The sequence below is a fragment of the Nymphalis io genome, chromosome 15 (genome assembly GCF_905147045.1).
Source record: "Nymphalis io chromosome 15, ilAglIoxx1.1, whole genome shotgun sequence".
Taxonomy (NCBI): domain Eukaryota; kingdom Metazoa; phylum Arthropoda; class Insecta; order Lepidoptera; family Nymphalidae; genus Nymphalis; species Nymphalis io.
In genome coordinates, this window is record NC_065902.1 from 3,619,465 (window position 1) to 3,640,547 (window position 21,083).

The 21,083-nt window shown below is 33.0% G+C and overlaps 4 protein-coding genes across 4 annotated transcripts; 3 read left to right on the forward strand and 1 right to left on the reverse strand.

Annotated features, from left to right (window-relative positions):
- Positions 1-5,690: 5,690 nt before the first annotated feature.
- Positions 5,691-8,027, forward strand: LOC126773970 (high mobility group protein D-like). The gene is made up of 4 exons (XM_050495237.1): positions 5,691-5,835; positions 6,476-6,638; positions 6,731-6,874; positions 7,047-8,027. The coding sequence occupies exons 2-4, from the start codon at positions 6,489-6,491 to the stop codon at positions 7,116-7,118; spliced, it is 366 nt and encodes a 121-aa protein (XP_050351194.1). The 5' UTR covers positions 5,691-5,835; positions 6,476-6,488; the 3' UTR covers positions 7,119-8,027.
- A 1,308-nt stretch (positions 8,028-9,335) lies between these two features.
- Positions 9,336-14,290, forward strand: LOC126773896 (target of rapamycin complex subunit lst8). The gene is made up of 7 exons (XM_050495138.1): positions 9,336-9,659; positions 10,003-10,155; positions 11,130-11,191; positions 11,391-11,544; positions 12,232-12,422; positions 12,890-13,032; positions 13,233-14,290. Exons 1-7 carry the CDS (start codon positions 9,528-9,530, stop codon positions 13,346-13,348), a joined length of 951 nt encoding a protein of 316 aa, XP_050351095.1. The 5' UTR covers positions 9,336-9,527; the 3' UTR covers positions 13,349-14,290.
- Positions 14,291-14,373: 83 nt separating this feature from the next.
- On the reverse strand, positions 14,374-19,956 carry LOC126773977 (ADP-ribosylation factor-binding protein GGA2). The gene is made up of 8 exons (XM_050495246.1): positions 19,807-19,956; positions 19,427-19,725; positions 19,069-19,338; positions 17,256-17,466; positions 16,446-16,730; positions 16,242-16,368; positions 15,336-15,933; positions 14,374-15,113 (listed from the first exon to the last, which is right to left on the reverse strand). Exons 1-8 carry the CDS (start codon positions 19,841-19,843, stop codon positions 14,898-14,900), a joined length of 2,043 nt encoding a protein of 680 aa, XP_050351203.1. The 5' UTR covers positions 19,844-19,956; the 3' UTR covers positions 14,374-14,897.
- Positions 19,957-20,215: 259 nt separating this feature from the next.
- Positions 20,216-21,042, forward strand: LOC126773657 (essential MCU regulator, mitochondrial). Its single transcript, XM_050494667.1, has one exon. The coding sequence runs from the start codon at positions 20,307-20,309 to the stop codon at positions 20,571-20,573; it is 267 nt and encodes an 88-aa protein (XP_050350624.1). The 5' UTR covers positions 20,216-20,306; the 3' UTR covers positions 20,574-21,042.
- The last annotated feature ends 41 nt before the right edge of the window (positions 21,043-21,083 follow it).

Genomic DNA, 21,083 nt, shown 5'->3' on the forward strand with positions numbered 1-21,083 from the left:
CCTTTTCTCTTTCAATAAAACTTTGAATGATTACAAGATATAAGAAAGAATGTTTAAAATTACAGAATAAATAACAAAAATATATACTTTATCGTTGTCGTAACACAGATAACAAATCTTTAAAAAAACAATTAAAATGATAGTCTAAATCTTTATAGTACCCATCTCTTATTTTTAAATTAATTATATCGTTTCATACATTAGATAAAACAGTGCCAAAATAAAAATAAATATTGTTACTAACATTACTGACAGGCGTCAGTTGCCATCACATGGTGCTTAATTTCAAAATCATACTATGCTAAGAGTATTTGGAACAGATAACACCCACTTGTATTGCGAACTTATGATAGAATCCAATATCTATGACCAATGTCCTTTGTTAGTAAGATATAAGACGAGCAGGGACCAATCAAGGTGACTAAATGAATCCAAATGCATAATTTGCTCACTATTAAAATATTAATAACATATATTCATTGTTTTCTAACACAATTGCTTATTTATCGATTTATTCCTAAAACTATCGTTCTACTGTTAAATCTTGTATTCAAAAAATTTGTTATAAAACAATTTTCATGTATATATAACAATAATTATGTACGTTTAAATGATAGATGTACGTTTTTCAATAAAAATAAAGTACTTAAGAGATTATTTAACAGTTTTACAGTTTTAATAATAATAATAATATCTTGGGACTTTATTCACACACGGCCATCTGATCCCAAATTAAGCAGAGCTTGTGCCATGGAAACCAGACAACTGATATATTACATATACTACTTTTCTTTTGTAAATACATACTTATATAGATAATTACACCCATACTCAGGACAAACAGACATGTTCATGCACACAAATGTCTGTCCTGGGTGGGAATCGAACCCACAACCTTCGGCGTGAAAGGCAGGTACCTACCAAACGCCCCAAACGGCTCGTCAATACCAACTTTTTTCAAATTACAAGCCAAAGCTCTGACATTGACCTAAAAGAAAGACTATAACTGTATATTTTTCCTTATTAATATTATAAATGCGAAAATGATTTTGTTTTTTTTTTTTATAGAATAGGAAGGCGGACGAGCATATGGTCCACCTGATGGTAAGTGGTCACCAACGCTTTTAGACATTAGCATTGTAAGAAATGTCAACCATCGCTTACATATCCAATGCGCCACCAACCTTGGGAACTAAGATTTTATGTACCTTGTGCCTGTAATTACACTGGCTCACTCACCCTTCAAACCGGAACACAACAATATCAAGTATTGCTGTTTTGCGGTAGAATATCTGATGAGTGGGTGGTACCTACCCAGACGAGCTTGCACAAAGCCCTACCACCAGTAGTTTGCTTGTTGACGTCTTAACAAATCAACAACCTTTAAGAAATTTCGCATCTGGCAGGGTTACAGAAAAAAATATAGAGTACCTTACAACTCACAGAACACGCGGGCGGAAACGACTAACTAATTACTGTTAATATGTTGTGTTGCCAATGTCCGTGTGGCAAGAATTATATGGAATTTAATTTATATTGATGTTATTATTTTTTATCCTAACATAGCAACCAGAATATAACAAACAAAGACTTTAATTTACTGTCTAGGTGTACCATATTCTGTTCAGCTTTAGTTAAATGCATTTTGGCCTTATAGTAAAGTAAAAAGTAAAGTAACAGCCTGTTAATGTCCCACTGCTGGGCTAAGGGCTCCTCTCCCTTTTGAGAAGGTTTGGAGCTTATTCCACCACGCGGCTCCAATGCGGGTTGGTAGAATACACGTGTGGCATAATTTCAATGAAATTAGTCACATGCAGGTTTCCTCACGATGTTTTCCTTCACCTTTAAGTACGAGATGAATTATAAACACAAATTAAGCACGTGAAAATTCAGTGGTGCTTTCCCGGGTTTGAACCCACGGTCATCGGTTAAGATTTACGCGTTCTAACCACTATCTCGTTTATATATTTATTTTTAAGACAAACGCTGTTGAAGGCAAAGCCGGTTTGTTAATTGGCCTTATAGAGTTACATAATTTGTGCAAATAAAAACAAATAACTATTTTAGAAAATAATCATTATATAGATTGTTATTTTTATTGCATTTAACTCTATTGAATCCATACTTAATATAATCACAAGTCAGTTTTGTGACTAATAAACTGGCTACTATACGATTTGTCACTTGATAGACTGACAGTTATAAGTTATTTATGCTCAATATTGTAGTATATTTTATGCACGAATTAAACGTTATCTTATGTAACGCCACGCTAATGCCACGCTACATATCGCCACGCCACATGGCACATGCGAGCAAAGCCAAGCCAAGCCAAGCCATGCCATGCCACGACAGTTAAAGCCAGGACTGTCCACCAAGACTGCCTGTAACCATTCCTGGCGTCACATACGAGTGACAACAGAACTTAATAACCGATCGGTTCATTTCGGAACGTCATTCGTTTTTGTACAAAAATGTTGCTATGACAACCAAAATAACGGATGAGATGAGGTGGCCATGACAACGGAAAATAACAGTCGGGAATTGGAAAAAGTATTAAGATATAAATATACATTCAATTATTGATATATTGTTGTTATTATTACCTTCCCGTTTCACTTACTAAGCAACTTGCTTTATGAATTAGAAATGAAATCAATTTTAATAAAAATCTATTTATAAATTTAGTCCTTTATATGCCCTTAAAAAAAAGACAAATTACATCACGTATTTATTTATAGAATGTAATATGCATTTTACGTAGTCACTGGAGAATATTTATACCTTTAAAAGATACAAAAGTGCTTATAGTCTACAGTGGACCCGCGGTAATCCGGCACCCCCTGTAATCCGATGATTTTTTTATTTGGAATAGAGCTGAATTGCAGTATTTGATTTTTTGTCGAATTTACCTTTCTAAGTAAATTTTTCTAAATAATCGCTGTAAAATTTCCAATATACACATAGGCTTTATTTATTTTTTTATAATACTGCATGTGGCAACATAGGTGCGTATTTGACTGCAGAATAATCTTTTCCGATTTTCCTGGATCATCATCACGGTGAGACTGCAATAGAATCCAGTAATTATCATAAAAAATCGCTATAGCTAAGTTGTACCTAATCAAACAAAGTGTTAGTTTAAAAGACCAAAACGACACGATGCTTTAAAACAAAAACCGATATTAACATTTCTCAGTAAACGTAGTAACGTAAAAATTAGACAAAGAAAATAGAGCGTTTAAGTACAGTTAGGCAGAATCATAAAATACATTATGAATAAGTTCGTCTTTTGTAAAAAAAATTTGCAAAAAATAAAAGGTACATATAAAGTTAAGGCAGTAAACAATGAATTGTAGACAATGTACTTACTATCGGAGATTTACACAGCGCTCATTCTATGAGTAGTATAATACTGTTCTACAGATGTGCGCGATGCAGCTTATGGTACCGCACCATTATATCCGGTGTCCAACACCAAACCATTTAATTATAAAAGGAATTGAAATTTATGGAAATTTAGATTTTATTTATAATAATTTTATTCATATATTTCATAAGTATTTTTTTATGTTTGATATATAATGAAGTGCTCTAACTACCATACTACTATATAAGCTTATTATGTTTCCGAAATAATTAACATGGTCAACAAATATTCAATCGAAACTAGGCAAAATAAATTAGAAACGCTTTCGACATATCATAGTTATATACAATACAATGAATGTTGCTCTACTAGAAAACTACACGAGCAAGGAGTTATTTATAACAATGAATAAATAATATAACACAAGTGCGTGTACAAATATAAACACACGCTCTCTATTCCATAAAAGTCACAGGAAAATAAACAGGACTGCATTCTGATTTCCGATACGATCTGGAATGAGATTAGGCGTTTGGTATAATAATAATTTGTCAAAAAAATTGCTACCAAAACTTTTTTATTGTTCAATTTTATTATTAGACAGAACCCACAATTCGTAAATTGAATTTGCCCTGGGTATTATTTCTTTTTTCTAATAACCAAGAACGCGCGAAACTCGCCATACGCTCTCCCTTTCTAAAGGGCTCGCAATAAAAAAACTTACAATAGTACAATAATAGTGCCTATTATTATTATAATGAGGTGCATTTAAAATGTGATGCAGTTTGTTATATATCTTTATATTCTTTTTCTTTTATGGTGGGAAGCTTTGACGACTTCCTAGATGTGAAATACCCCTAATTAAACCTTTTAAAATGCTGTTATTTTAATAGAATATTTTATAAATTTTGTTGTTTTGTTTTCTATTATTGAAAATTTAATTCCTTCTTAAAAACAAATCTTACTGCTAAAAGAAAACGTGAAGTATCATAATGATTTAGAACATTTGATAATAAAAAGACAAACATTATAATCTATAATGTATAAACGTATCCTTCCACAAAACGCTAACGATTCAGCAGAGAATTGCGTTTTTGTTTTGTTGGAGATTTAAAGATAATCTTGTAATAGACCGTAGAATGTCGACGATCTCGACAAAAACAGAAGTCGAAAAGTTTTATACCTGGGTCTTAAATTGAAAAAAATATTAAAACTCTTTTTACTCTAAAGTACTAAATAAAAACATCATTTATTTTTACTTTGGTTAGTTACATTGAAGCAAGATATTTAAGCGCTATAATTATTTCTAAAACAAAAAATTATACCTCTCTGAGTAAAAGTTTTCTGTGCTTACAACCATTTTAGTACAATGGCTATTAAGTCCCAAGCGAATGTATTATTCAGTTAATAGCAGTTACACCAAAATATTATAATTAATATTGTTATTACGAAAATAACTTGAAAATTATTAAGTCTTCTATAATATTATGTGAAATACATAAGAACTACACTTTATTTAAAAGGTACTTATCTATGTACTCTCCAAATAACAAACATCGTGTATGTTTAACAAAATCATCGGCATATCGAATAAGTATAACATTGATAGGTTAATACACCCCAATACTGTTAATATGTATGAAGTTTACAATATTTGTAAGACGGTAGACGAAAATACTATTAGAATATATTAATTTCTAAGTAATATATACGTATACCAATAGTCCACTGATAACCGAAGATCTAGAATGTATTTTATTACTAACATCTTAAGTGCTACGCTCTTATATGTCAAGAAATAAAAACTATTTCTCAAGTTCCTTCAAAATATCAAATCGTAAACAAACGCGTTCTCAAACGTTATGTTTTATTGGCGTCCCTTTCTTGCTCACGTTTGCCGCGCTTTTTACTTTTTCGAAATAAACGTTGGCGGCATTTAAAATCCGGCGCGAGGTATTTTGTTAGAGTCTTGCAAGGGAAACCTAAAAGAGGATTGGACCACATTTTGACATACTTATTAAATGAATTGCCCAAAACGAGGATTAGAAAATATTCTTATATATATTAACCATATCACGTATATGTTATTTGGTACAATTTTAAGTTATTTCCTTTAATTTAAGGCGAAAACATTAATTGATAATAATGTAAGGAATTGCCATTTGCAATGAAAACTGTACTATGCTACTATAACATAGAGTCTAATTTATCATAACAAATTAATTCAGAGAGTCACGGATATACGTAGTACAAGATGCTCGCCTTGTTATTGAAAGTTGGCTCTATTGATTTTGTTAACCAATAGCGAACGAGATAGATGGCGCTTCAGTAGCGACGCGAGACTAACCCAAGCTAGCTTGCACTGGGAACATTACTTCGAGCTCCATACATTTTCTTCTGGTTCTCTACGTCTGCAGTTTGGTTGTGTACCAGTTCAAAAATTATTTCAAAATTTTTGCCATCAGGTAAGTCAAATTAATTTTCTAATGATTCTTACGTATTTTAGTATGCTTAATTGTGATTATCAGCGTGCGTTTTAGTAAATTATGTTATAATCCACGTTGGAATTCCGTGTCAAACATGGCTATAGGCTTCGTCGTACTTTCCTTAGTACGCGTGGGTATAAGAAAGGACGCCCTATTTTAAATAATTAATTTCTCGGATCTTTTCCATTAAACGACTGAAACAGTTCTTCTACAAATCGAAGTTAAATAGTTTTAGTATTATTTAGTAATTATGTCATCTAGAGATAATGCGTATTTTCAACACAATATGAGAAAACAAAATGGCTCGTTCGACTCTGTATAGGCCAGTGAACTCGTTGTAAGGGGCGATAACTAATTTCATCGATTTAATACATCAAATGTAATAGAATTTGCTCGTTTTAATTAGATTTTCATTAAATATTTAATGGTGTTTAATATTTTTAATACATTAAGCCGTAAATAGGTTTCCCGCCAAAATGTCTCTTAAGAACGCTTCATAGTCGCGTGGAAGCACGTTAGCTCGAAAGATAGCCCGTGCTTGAGTCTTATAACCTATTTACCGTTTTATTCCTAATCGTTTCTTGATTATTTCCTTTTAATAAGGCATTATTATTTTCAGGAAAAAAGTTAAAATGTCGGACAAGCCGAAGCGTCCTATGTCAGCATATATGCTTTGGCTAAATAGCGCAAGAGAACAAATAAAAGCCGACAATCCGGGTCTTAAAGTCACCGAAATAGCTAAAAAAGGAGGTGAAATATGGAGGTCAATGAAAGACAAGAGTGTAAGTAGCTTTAATATAATATTTAATATTATGTATCATTTATTATTTCGTAGACTTAAGATTTTTTAATATTTCTGCTTTTGTTTTCATAGGTCTGGGAGGAAAAGGCTGCCAAGGCAAAGGAGCAATACACAAAAGACCTTGAGTCATATAATGCTAATGGAGGTGGTGGTGAAGGTGGTGGAAAAAAGGCACAGAAGAGAGGAAAGAAGGGCAAGAAAGCAGCAGCACCTGCTGTAAGATATACATTTAATTATTAATATTTTTTCTTCATCACAATTTAAATATTTATCACTTAAACCTATGTCTAAGTGTTCTTTATTTATTATGAACAATAACATTCTAAACAAAAACATATTAAAATATGTTATTTAGTGTGCAAAACTTATTCTCTCATTTTTGTTATAGAAGACAAAGAAGAAGAAGGACGAATCAGATGATGAGGAAGGTGCTGAAGAGGAGGAAGAAGAAAGCGAATGATCTCCCAACCTATAGGCATTTCTGTTCATATTGAATAATTTACTTGGACTTAATTTATTACAAAGTAAAATGGGACTGACTTTCCAAAGTCTGTATTGCATTGTCTTAATTTTTTATACAAGTATTAGAGATAATTTTTAATTCAAAGAATAATTAATGACGCACTTTAATGTATTTATAAAATTTGGATCGACATAATGAAATTGTTGATTATTGGACAGGTGTTGTTTACTACCTATTTACCTTACTGTAGTATTGATTAGTTAATAGGTTTTAAGAGTGCAGAGTTTGGAAAGTTTCACCACAGGCTAAGGTCTCTAGGTTTCTAAGCCTTTTAAAAAAAAAAATAATGTTTAAGTGTTAGCATGTATACACTGGGGAATTGTACAGTTAGCCCTCCCTCGTTAAGTTCGCTGTGACTACTGGATGCTCACCTTTGTAATGTACCTCAAGTGGTTTTATCAAAACTGTATGTCTACAACAAACTTTTTGCCGTAAAGCTGTGCTTCGATATGCCATAAGTATAATTTACGCTAATTTTTATTTGCCTTACAGACATGAGTTTTGGTTGAACTATGTCAACATGTAAAATTAGAGACAATTTCATGAATGATGTGTCGGCTTATTGTTAATTAAACCTACCTCTCATTGTAAATTTCAATGCTTATAATGGTACCAAACTCTAAGCTAAGAATGGACAGTTCGGGACTTAGCCCGCACTGAGCAATTTAAATTTAGGAAATTGATGTGTATGTTGTATTTTTAGTTAGTTATAGGTAGGTTTTCAATGTGATTAGTCTCTGAAATTTTACATTTGTGTTATTTTGTAAATGAGAATTAGCATTCCTCATGTCAATACGGATTTTACATGTTCAATAAAGTAATTTCATATAAGATTCTATTTTTCAATTTGTCTTTTCATTCTTCTATACCTATCTTTTCTATCATTACATTTTACGAAAATCCTCATCTTGTCCAATTAACTTCTATTCTAAAATTATAAGTAATTTCATACAATTTCGATTAGTTATCTAGACACGTTTCATAACTATTAATACAACATGACCCTATGCATTCATGACGTAACAAATTAATATTTATTAATTAGTAGCGTCATTAGACTTATGTTAAAGACAATATAATTAATACGAAATAACTGAATCGTTAAGCCAAGCTTATTGCAGAATTCGCAATGCGATAAAACCTATAATTAAAAATAGATATCGCACATTGTGCAGTCATTTAGACTTTAGTCCTCCATGTTGTCAATGTCAAATGAATTGTATAAATATATAAGGATAATGTTGCCATTATTTTTCTATATTTATCGATTGTCATTCGCCTTAACGAACAAAATATCACATAATGCCGTCCTGGTTAATAATTTGTTACGTATTCCACTATTATATAATCAAGAACACGTTTAATAGATTACCCATGTTATTAGTGTCAAATTAGTGAAACTTTAAAGGAATTTTTAAGATTGATATATTTTTAAATAAAATAATTTAATTAATTTAATTTTTACCACGCCTTTTTTCTTCTATCTTCGAAAGTATTCATAAAAACATCTAGAATATAGACGTTATGTATTTTTATTATATATTTTTTGATACGAATTAATAATCATCCTTACTAAAATATATAAACGGAATTGTTCCGTTTAACAATTAATAAATTGAATCAGTCACCTCATACTTAATTAAAAATTAAGTTAAGTAATTAATTAAGTTACTTAATTAAAAAAAAATATAGTGAAAGATAGATAATATGTACTATGCTATCATAAACTTTTCTGTATACATTCAAGAAACACCTAAACTTTTTGTGTATCAAATATAGTTGTTATGGTAGCGCTCGGTTAAAAACATTTACAACAATTTCCATAGTCTCTTTCTAGTTGTATAACATAGGCTTTTATATTAGCCATGCAACATTTAAATATGATATAAAATAAACTTGTGCATAGGGCACAAGTTCATAATCTATATCAATCGAATTCATTTTGGATTGAATTCGAAGAATACAACTAAACAAAAATAATAACTTTAGTGATTATTAGAATTGTTTCGATAATTAATATTTACTATTGCTGTTTTAGTATTTTATTCTTATAAATTACCGTAAACATTGTTATAAATCGTTACTGTTACTGGCAAACGGTCCCTACCCTTCATTGTTATTAATTTCTACTCCCTAATTTCCTTGGCAAGTGTCAAAGTCAAGTATTCGAAAGTAAGGTTATGTTACTTGAATAAACAATAAATATAAACATTATTTAAACCAATAAAGTCAGTCTAAATATGGCTAAAATAGAAACTTTGCTACAATTGCAATAAAAATTATTATAAATTATTGCGTTACGAATTTCAAATTTTTTTTAATGTAAAAAAGATTTGCGTGAAGAAAATGTCGGGCGAAGGTGCGAGTGCCGGTGCAGGTTCCCAAGTAGCACTTGTGACAGGGGGATATGATCATACCATTAAACTTTGGCAGGCTCACAGTGGCGTCTGTTTAAGAACGATGCAGCATCCTGACTCGGTAAACTATCGTAACAATTGTTTCCTACCTCGTATCTGTTGATATGCTGTATTTCTATATCAGTTTTTTCTCCATGAACTTCAAATATGGTTCATTGGTTAGGCTTTTGAGCAATGTCGTCTGGGTATAGGCACCACCCACTCATATACTACTGCCAAATATCAATACTTATTATCTAGGCGTTCTGGTTGTACAAGCTACAGGCATAAGAACATAACATCTTGAACATTTTTAACATGGTATTATATTTCTTGAAAATTAAAAATATATTTATTTTTTTGTTTTATATATATACATCATATTTTTATTATAACCATTATTAATTTACTTCATGTTGTTTCAGCAAGTCAATGATTTAGAAATAAGTCCGAATGGACAAATGGTAGCTGCTTGTGGTTATCAACACATTCGTATGTATGACCTGGCCAGTGCTAATCCCGACCCAGTGTTGAATTATGAGGGTGTTGTGAAGAATGTTTCAAGGGTTGGGTTTCAGGTATAACATAAGTATTTTTATTTGTTTTGATTTGTCAAGGACAATAGTTTTTCATATTGCAATTAGTTAAGGGTTGGTAAATATTCTCTAATTTATTAAGATAGTGACAGCGACTAAAGGACTCACTAATATAATGTAATTAATTAATTCTAATTTGATATAAAAAAATAAACTAAATAACTAAGTCAAAAAACAATTAATTACTTAAAAAGAAGTTGATATTTTCTAATCATAATTATGTTTTCGTTAAATTTTTAATAAAAATAACAAACAACTACTTGTTAATTTTACTCCCATATGTCAATATATGCAACATATATATTTTATTTAAAAGTGTATTTGTGAGGAAATTATGTCTTAATGATTTTTGAAATGACAAATGGTCTAGATTGCTTCCATATTTTTTATTAAAAGCCTTGCCAGCTTCCAGGCTGAAACACACACAAATAAATAAATAAAATAAAAATACAAACTGATTTCTGTTGGTCGAAGCAGAACCTTCAGTAAAGGTGGCTGGGGCTGAGGTGAAGTGCTGTTCCCATTCTTTTCCCACAAGAGTAAACATGGAGTTGCTCCACTTATTGTCTCCTCGCCGCCCGTCTCTCATTCCTCATTGCTCTGGACAAGGGTAATGAAGGGCCGGCAATCAGTTGCTGGTGCAGCTGGAGCGTTAACAAATTTAGTTCACTTGTTGGCTTATTAGCAACAAGAGCCACCACTATGGCGATTTAAACTGTCTGTGAAGTCTCTTGTCGCTTTTAAAAGTAGCTGGATCATTCTTTTCTCGATTCTTTCCAATAAAGTGTTAAGCATGACATTGTCTGTTGAGAATGCAGGTCATAAACTCCTCGAAGAAGATTGAGTCCCACAAAGAATTAGTCGTCGTCTTAAATGACATGACAATAATGTAATTAATCAAAGCATGTTGTGACCGTAATGCAAGCTTTAATGGAACAATTATAATATGATTTTAGGAAAACGGTCAATGGATGTACACAGGCGGAGAAGATTGCACGGCAAGGATATGGGATATAAGGTACTTCTGCCACTAAGTTAGTCCTCACGATTTACTCCCTTTTTAATCATCATCTCATTACAATACTAAAATACTACCTAACATTTCCATTACCGCTTGCGTCAAACATTTACGTAGGTTGAGCTGGGTTAGTTCCGTACAGGTTTTTGTGACAAGTTAATTATTCTGTCGTATTTGATTCAAGATCCTGATATTTCAGAATCGGTCATCCATTCCAGTGCCAGAGGATATTTCAAGTGCCGGCGCCTGTGAATGCGGTTGTACTCCATCCGGACCAGTCGCAGATCATGGTTGGAGGGCAGAGTGGAATCATCCATATTTGGGACTTGAAGACTGATCACAATGAGCAGCTAGTAATTAATATGTATTTTTTTATATGTAAAAAAATTAACGTAAACGACAAGTACTTGTTGTACTTTCTAATAGCTTTTTTTTTTTAATTTATTTAAAAACTTTTTGCCCACCACATTGAGTAGTATGACAAAAGGCGGACTTAATGCCTGAAGGCATTCTCTACCAGTCAAACTTTAGGCTAAGCGGAAATTTGTGAAGGCGGTAAATAATAGTCGAAAATATACATACAGCTTAATATTAGATGAGTCATATATCCATTCTATTTATAATAAAAGTTGATGAAAATGTATTAGAAATTTTGAAAGAAAAGAACCGTGATGGCTCTGTGGTTAGAAGATGTTATTATTATCATCATGTGAGACTTATCATGTGCTTTACTTGTGTTTTTAATTCATTTCGTATAAACGTTAGTATTCGTTTATTTATATTTATTTGTTTTTATTGCACAACATATAAATTATACATATTATTGTACAATAATTTAGTTCTAATTAATTAATATACCTTTGTACTTTAATTCGTAAAAAGAGTAAGTAAGTACTGAGTTTCTTGGCGGTTCTTGTTGGTAGAATTCACATTCCGAAATGGCGATGAATTTACATTTAATTTAATCTTGTAAAATGGTGATACACTATTGCTTGTATGAGCTTACTTGAATAAAATATATTTTATTTGCTTCAATATAGATCCCGGAAGCGGAAACCAGCATCCAGGATATAGCCATCGACCCCGAGGGGAAGATGATGGCTGCGGTCAACAACAAAGGGAACTGCTACGTGTGGTCGCTCGGCGGGTCCCCCCCGCGGCCCGTGCCCCGCAAACACCTGCAAGCCCACAAGAAGTACGCGCTACGCTGTAAATTCAGCTATGATTCCACGTAAGTATATTCAATATCGCAGGCAAAGCATATTAAGATACTAGCATACTAAACAAGTTTAAAACCCTATGAGACGGGAACTTAAATATTCTTTAACGATCCCAATTGATATGATTAAGGTTTTAAAAAGTTATGAAATAAATTGCAAGCATAAGTATTCACAGTATTTTCAGTGGGACGAGGAGTAATGATAAACAAACCTTAGGTTTACATAATATTTATATTTCGACCATCGGCGACGTCATGTCAAATCAAGGTGTTTATTTATCTTTACTCCTTCTGCCATTGAGATCGGCTCATAGTCGAGCAACAGCATTATGAAAGAAGCGAAACACCGGAACAGGAGCTACGATTATATTGTGCCGCAGTCGACCTAAGCATACATCCCGCTATGACGTCACACACCACACACCAGCGTATTCGTATCACGTCGCTTCCAAACTATAATTGGAATGTCCGTATGTCAGGATGCTGGTGACGACGTCAGGCGACTGTTCTGCGCGAGTGTGGCGCACGAGTGACTGGTCGCTGATGCGTGAGTTGCGACACGAAACCCAGCGCTGGGTGTGGGACGCCGCCTTCACACTCGACTCGAGATACCTCTTTACCGGTAACCTACGTCAACCTTCATATATTATTTGTAATATCTGCACACGAATTAATATGAGTTGGTAAATTTTGTATATATATATATATATATATATTTATATACGTATAATCAAACGACTTATATATTGGAAACTTCATGTTAATTTGTAATAATTAAACGAGTAAAATGAGAATTATTTAATAATGTTTCATTGCGTGCAGGATCATCAGACAGCTACGCCCGCCTGTGGGACCTGGAGAAGGGCACGCTGGAGCGCGAGTACTGCGGACACCAGAAGCCAATAACCGCGCTCGCTTTCAGAGACCAGGCTGTGTAAGATTCATGTATAAATCTACATAAGTGTAATCGAAGTGTGTTCCCGAGGTGCGTTATTTAACATAAGGGTAATAGTTTTGTTAATGATAAAATATATATAAGTAATTTACGTTGAGGCTTGTATTACACGTCAAGTACATTCATTCTGTTCACTCAAGTGTAGGACCGGCTTTAACCGCCTAGGCGCTCCCGGCGAGTCATGCATATGGCGCCTGTTTATAATAAATTTTTTTTAATTTTGTACAATTTTCTTTATTGTACTTTACAATGTACCTATTAGTCCGGTCCGATTATTATTTGTCAGTAAGTCACGAAACACAGAATTACATTGCGATATATTTACTCTATCAGAATATCAGAGATTTAAAATTACTCGTTAACTTTAGTACAGCACAATGTCGCATGACTTCTTTGTTTTGTTCGTTTTAAAGTTCTCACTGCTCAAGTGATTATTTAGTAATTAAAAATTGACATTGCCAATATCTAACTTTATTGGATCGGTTCACTAATTAATTAAAAACAAAATTATTGACACTTGAATTCATTAGTGAACCGTGACCGAAAAAAAAACACTTGACACTTGTTGTTTAGACTGCGTCACTTAAGTGAAACAGCAAAAATTAAATATGCGACATGATTGAAAAAAGAACCGTTTGGTTCCATCTCGTATTCTTCCGAGTGTAACACACATTATTTTGGAATATAAAAAAAAAAACTTGTATTATAAGAAAATATGTATCTATAAGCTATCTATAAAAAGAAAACATTTAGATAACGAAGATTTATAATTGAATCTGCACACTAGATCGACGACTGACTTTGCCATATTCGTTTCTGTTGTAAATAATTCTGAAAGGACTTGTGTTCAATGCATTTACTGTGTAAATGATGTAGCATACTTGTAAATATATTTTTAAATGAATAAATACCTACTGCTGATTAATTTTCTGATTTTCTTTACATTTTTCCTTAAAAATGTTTTTTTATATTAAAATAGTATATAAGCAATTTAAATGAAACATGAAATGAAGCGAATACCATTTATTCTTGCATTAATATAAATAACGTAAGTCATACAATTCTATTAAGTATCGTGTATTGCACATCGACCGAAATATAAACAAATTTATACTTAATAAAAAAATTATACAAAATAAATGCATTTTTTGTGATATCTCTATAAAACGTGACAATCCTATGTCCAAAATGTCTTAATACTGTTTTAAAATAATTCAGATCAATTTTTTTTTTAATAAATTAAAATAATAAGAAATATCGGAATGTCGAGACTTAATTCGTAGACTAGAATAATCGGTATAAATGCAAGCGGTTATACGTAAAGAACTGTCTGTGACGCTCAGCACACGCGCGATGTATAGACTGTACTTATTGTACGCACGAATCGTAGAATCGTATCGGGAAACGGAGACGACGTCCGGTGAACGCAAAGAGCGAACATAGACGTTGCTCAGTTAACGCAGTCGACGTCCGTGCATACGACGCCTACAGTCGCCAGACGCCAGACGTCCCTCAGCAGGAGCAGCCGACGCTCAGTTGGAGCAGGCGTTGTCCAACACCGGTAGCACGGCCTCGCCCATCTCCGAGCAGGCGTCGCCGGCGAGCGAGTAGGACAGCACGAAGCGCAGCGGAGGGGGGGCGGCGGGCGCGGCCAGCAGCAGCAGCTGGGTGAGCGCGGGCGGCGGCAGGAACGGGTTGTAGGCCGGCAGCGACGTGTGCGACGGCGACAGCAGGCGCACCTTGCAGCCCTGCCGGCAGAATTGTAATTTTTTGTATATTCATAAACATATCGGCAATGTTTAATATTACCACCTTTAACCTTCTGTGTAACCTGTGCTGATGATGTATTGTAACGATTTTGTTATAACTATATCCACAGGAATGAGCAGGCACAAGACACTTTGAAGTGCAGCATTGTGAACGATTTAACAGTAAAATTATAAAAAAGCTCAATATTTAACATAATTTACCTTCGGAACAACCGCTTGAAACTTATAATCCTCTATCGGCGATGTATTTTTACTTGTAGTTGAAACTACGATCACGCTCACGTCTGGCCGCGGCTTATCTTTACAGAAATGTAGCACCACTGTCAATCCGTCATCCTCCTCGAAGACCTTCAACGGAGGAATTTTACTTGGATGAACACTTTGTAGAGTCAAATTAATATCAGTCAGAGGTTTGACATTGTTAGCTCTGGTCATTGCAACGTTCTGATCAGTTGTTAGATTTTCCTTACTTTCTACGGGCGTTGTGATGATTTTCGTATCACTTTCTGCAGGTAATCTTAAGTCCAATATATTGTCTGGAGAGCTATCAGATTTCAGTGTCAAATTCTCGTTTACAATATTCGGAGATGTTGTTTTATCATCGGAACTGATGTCGACCATGACGTCATCGTTGGGGGTAATTAACTTCGAAGACTGCGCCAATGACAATTTATTTTGCTCTTCGTTTTTTTTTGTAAAGAAATCCAAATCTAATAACGTATTGTTATTTGCTATTTGTACTTCATGTTTTGGTGATGTTTTTTCCAGGGCATTCATTGGAATTTTTTTTGTATGTTTGCTAGAAAATATGAAATAACTATGAAAGTTACCTATGCATTTTATTAATTTATACACAAATCAGTTCACTTCTAAATTTTAGTATGTAGTAAAGTAAACCAATACTTTTTCTTTAATTGATTCGGAAATATGTTTAACACTATATTTTAGTATAATAATTTATGTGCAATTAAATCAGATATTAAATGGACATTTATAATTATGGACAACATCAAAAATAGCTGCTTTGATTACTATTTACAATATATAATATTAAAATTGGTGTTGTAAATATTTCGCTTCCAAATATGAGGCGAGGATTTAACCTACCTACTAAAGTTGTCCAGGCGTTTCAAATTTTCTGGTAACGATTGTTTCAATAATTGCTCACCAAGCGAGTCCAGTTCTTGCCAACCTTCGATTTTTTTATTTTTTTCTCCTAATAAATCTGCCTCCTCTGAAACGTAATAACATGTGAAAATGATATAAAAATTATAATTTATATATAATTTGTATTTGATACACCAGGCTTACCAGTGGACATTAAATTAACTGGTTTCAAAGGTTCCGCTATATTTTTGGTGGCATTTTCATTAGCAAAAATATCTCCTAACTCATCAATCACAGTATTGTTGGAATTCTTTGGTTTGTCATTCTCGTTTCTGATACTGTTAGCTCCAGCAAAATCTAATAAGCTATCACTGTTTGTAGTTTGTACTTCCGTCTTAGATTCTTTAGATTTAGTCTTCATTTCACTAACAAATTTGTTATATTTATTAAAAACTTCATCTAGTACATCATTAGCATGTAGTATGTCACCTGTAATTAAAAAAATAAAGTACTTAAGTTTTTACTAATATAGACGATTATATTGCATGTTTGAGTCAATTTGTGTTTTTTTTATATTTAAAATGGGAAAGCAGACTGGCAAATAAGCCACCTGATGGCAAGTGGTCACCCCTGCCTATATGCATTGGTGCTGGAAGAAATATAAACCATCCATCCAATGCACCATCGATCTTGTGAGCTAAGATATTATGTCTCTTTGTGGCTCACTCACTTCTAACCAGAACAAAAGAATACTGTAGGTGCAGTAGAATAAGCGATAAGATGGTTTGTACCTATCTACTCATCATATATACTTTTTTATCTATCACTATCGAAATTTTTCGTAGAGTGAAGTTGTTGGTCCCGCCTAAACAAAGCTACTTCTGATGTTCAATCATTAAGATTAAAGGGAGGTGTACTTGGACTAACAACTTTGCATTTGACAAGGTGGCATATAAAATAATATATAAAAGATGTTGAATAATAAATCAGAGATAGACTCATAAAAATGTTTACTTAGACTTTCAGTGAGTGTGTCAGAGGAGGCCAAGTGTTGCAGCACTGGACGGAGTCTTGCACAACTAGCATATAGCTCATGAATTAGTTGTTCCTCATCAGAAGATGCGTCCTCTGCATGTTCCAACATATCTCTTAGTAGACCTGCACTGTCCAATGCTGCACTTACTTCTTGGGCTCGGCGACTGTTGGCTTCGGAGCGACGTTCTTCCTGTAATCAAATCAATTGATACTTTAACGAGTTCGAAATATGAAATCATTCACATTTTTACTTACATCATAACAAATTAATTATAGTCAAAGAACTCATAAGGCTAAAGGAGTGTAATGAATACTTATTTATTTCATTTAGCTTGGCAACCAACTCATAATTATTATTCAAGACTTATTTTATACATTGTAGAAATAATATAGAAGCGAATTTTTGAATTTCGGTGAAAAGTGAAATTATTACTTGAAGAGTTAATTAGTCCTACTGGTGGTAGGGCTTTATTTACTGGTGTTAGAGCTTTGTGCCGAGATGGCCTAGTGGTAAGAACGCGTGAATCTTAACCGATAATCGTGGGTTCAAACCCGGGCAAGCACCACTGAATTATTATGTGTTTAATTTGTGTTTATAATTCATCTCGTGCTTAACGGTGAAGGAAAACATCGTGAGGAAACCTGCATGTGTCTAATTTCATTGAAATTCTGCCACATGTGTATTCTACCAACCCGCATTGGAGCAGCGTGGTGGAATAAGCTCCAAACCTTCTCCTCGAAAGGGAGAGGAGGCCTTAGCCCAGCAGTGGGACATTAACAGGCTGTTACTGTTACTGTTACTGAGCTTTGTGCAAGCTCGTCTGGTATTGGTATCGTTGTGTTGTGGCGATGTAAGCGGTAGCTAACATTCTTATAATGCCAATGTCTATGGACATTGGTGACCACTTACCATCATTTGACCCATATGCTCGAACGCCTACCTATTATACGCCTATATAATACAAATGGGTTATAAAACAAATGGGTTATTTGGGTCTTTTTCTTTGAATATTACCATACTTTTGAAAAGATTGTTATGTCTGTTCAACCTACCTATTATATTTTATAGCATAATTTATTAAATATGTTAAATAAAAATTTCACCTACAATATATTGTTATGTTAATAAAAAATACTATTATTAAACAATATTCTTTCATTTCCACCTTTATTTAATAATATAAATATACCTATAATAACCCTATAAGTTATATTTCATTTTTTAAACGTAGTAAACTACCTGTCCTTTTAGACTGTGTATGTTAAATTTATAATTTATAAGCAGAAGTAAAAAAACTAGCAGATGCAACTTTTTTCCTGATTTTGATTATATAACTCAATATTGGAATAATCATGTGCCCATAATTCTTAAGACTGCATTATCAATTTGCATATAACTGCTACCCAATTTACTTTACACAATTATTTTTATAGATTTTGTCCAGCATACATATGTTTCTTTTAATATCAAATAAGTTATTGAACATTCTTATAATTAATGTAAAAAAATATATATTTAAGCTAAGTTATTGATATTTAATTCTTGGGATGGTTTTATAGCATGTTTAGTACTACTTGATAAATATAAGGAAAAAGTGAGGGCTTGTTAATATAGCTAACCAGCTGCATTAACAATTATTGATAAACTGACTAGATGTAGGTAATGGTATTTTGTAATTGATATGCATCCTTATATATTATACCTTAAGAGAAAAAACATGTTATGAATCCTTAATCAGAGTAGAAATATATTTTACACAGAATTATTTTATAAAGAAAGTAATAAACTTACTTCTCGGACCATTGTTTTAATTAATCTATTTGCATGTTGCAGATCTTCTGGTTTTTTACTCTGAAGCAGCTTTTGCAAGAGCTTTGATTTTTCTTCATCTTCAAATATAGCACTCTTAGTTCGTGGCTTAGACGTCACAGTATTGTCCTCGGGGGGCAAAGGTGGAGGAGTCTCTTTTATTACACCTTGATTTTTGAGCATATCAAAAGCAACTTTAAATTTGGTTTCTTTTGGATATTCTATGGACCAGGCATGAAGCAGTTGCAGAACCTAAGTGAATGTTTTGGTTTAGGTAACAAAATATCATTTGAATGTATATATAGTTATAGCATCTATAGTTATAGCACAATCCACCTACCCTTGTTCGAACATCTGGCGCTGTTCTATCTGCGAAATATTTGGGAGATACCAGCTTTATCATCTCATTTAAGAATCTAAATTTTCCAACTTCAGCGTGAAAATTAGAATCACAGCGACGCATGCATCTGTCGAGCATTGTAAGTGCTAAAAGAGCTTCCCGAGCATTTAATGAGTGAATACGAGCCGCTAGTGCCTGAGCTGCTAACTGGGGACCCTCCGCAGAATCCTGCATCACTACACAGAAAGCTTCCAAGGCCGCGGCATCAGGTTGCGGCAAAGTTTCATGAGTTGCTTTTACTAAAGAGAGATAAAATATATAATATACATAGCCTCGATGCTAAAATATAAAATGACCACATTATATATGGCTATACTTACAAATCAAAGCTTCCAAGCTGGTAAGCGTTACGTTCATTGTGTAAATAATAAAATGTACCAAGCAACCAATACCTATCTCTTATTACTAGTTTTTGTTAAAAAATGTTAATATTTGCTAGATGTCATTATCCGAAAGCCATTGACATATTCGACATACTTTAGAGACTTATAATATGTAAACATTACCCATTATCAGACGAGAAAAACCGGTATTTGTAAAATGTTTTGACAATAAAGTTTTACTAAAACTATATGAAAATGCGTTAAATTTTTTTAATTTTATTCATATTCGAAATGAAAATTAATGTGATTTGAAAGAAGTTTATGCCATAAGTTCCTGTAACTTTAAAATATGATATTGTCTTTATAATTGGTAGCTTTTTACTCATTGCAAAGTATCTGTCAATGTCATCGTAAATTTGTTAGATTGTCGGTTGTGACTATATATTTGTTTCAGCTGCTAAAAATAATTTTACAATTTTTACATAAGTAGCTCAAAAATGGCTATTTCTAGATTAACCCGACTTGTGGTACAATCTAAAAATATCTCAAAACATGAACAAGCTTTGCCACGAAGAACAGCAACTACCACACCAACTGGTGCCATACTTCCAGAACCAGAAAAAACACCTTTCGGACTCTTGAGCATTGTTTGTGCTGTCGTACCAGGATTATTGATCGGAGCTGCTATAAGTAAAAGTATTGCGAATTTTCTGGAAGAGAATGAATTGTTTGTTCCTTCTGACGACGACGACGACGACGACTAAGTATATAAACCAAGATGGATTGACGATAGGTGACGTGAAAGTATTTTATTTTTTAACTAATAGATCTTGTGCGGGTATGTGAATAAAAATACAAGCTTGTTAAATACAAATTTATTGTGTTACAAAAACCACATTGTGTTTAATGATTTTGTGCTAAGTTATTAAAAATATCGAACTTACTAATTAGGTGGTTACTCAAACATAATTTAAGTTGTTACAAAACTTTAAGTCATACATATTTACACTGTAGATATAAGTACAAATATTTATACACAATAAGCAATCTATATACATTAATTTGAATTTCTATCATAAACTACAATATTCATAAATTTATCCTGGGTAACAAATTATGCAGTCTGTGCTGAGCTAGTCAAATGTTACTCTCAATTTAGTTGTATTCAAAAATCTCATTGCACTTGTGCTTAATATTAAGAAAATGTGAATAAATGTCTTCTGAAAATGGCAAGTTCAGTCTTATTTTTTTAATTCCCACTTATTCAAATCCTC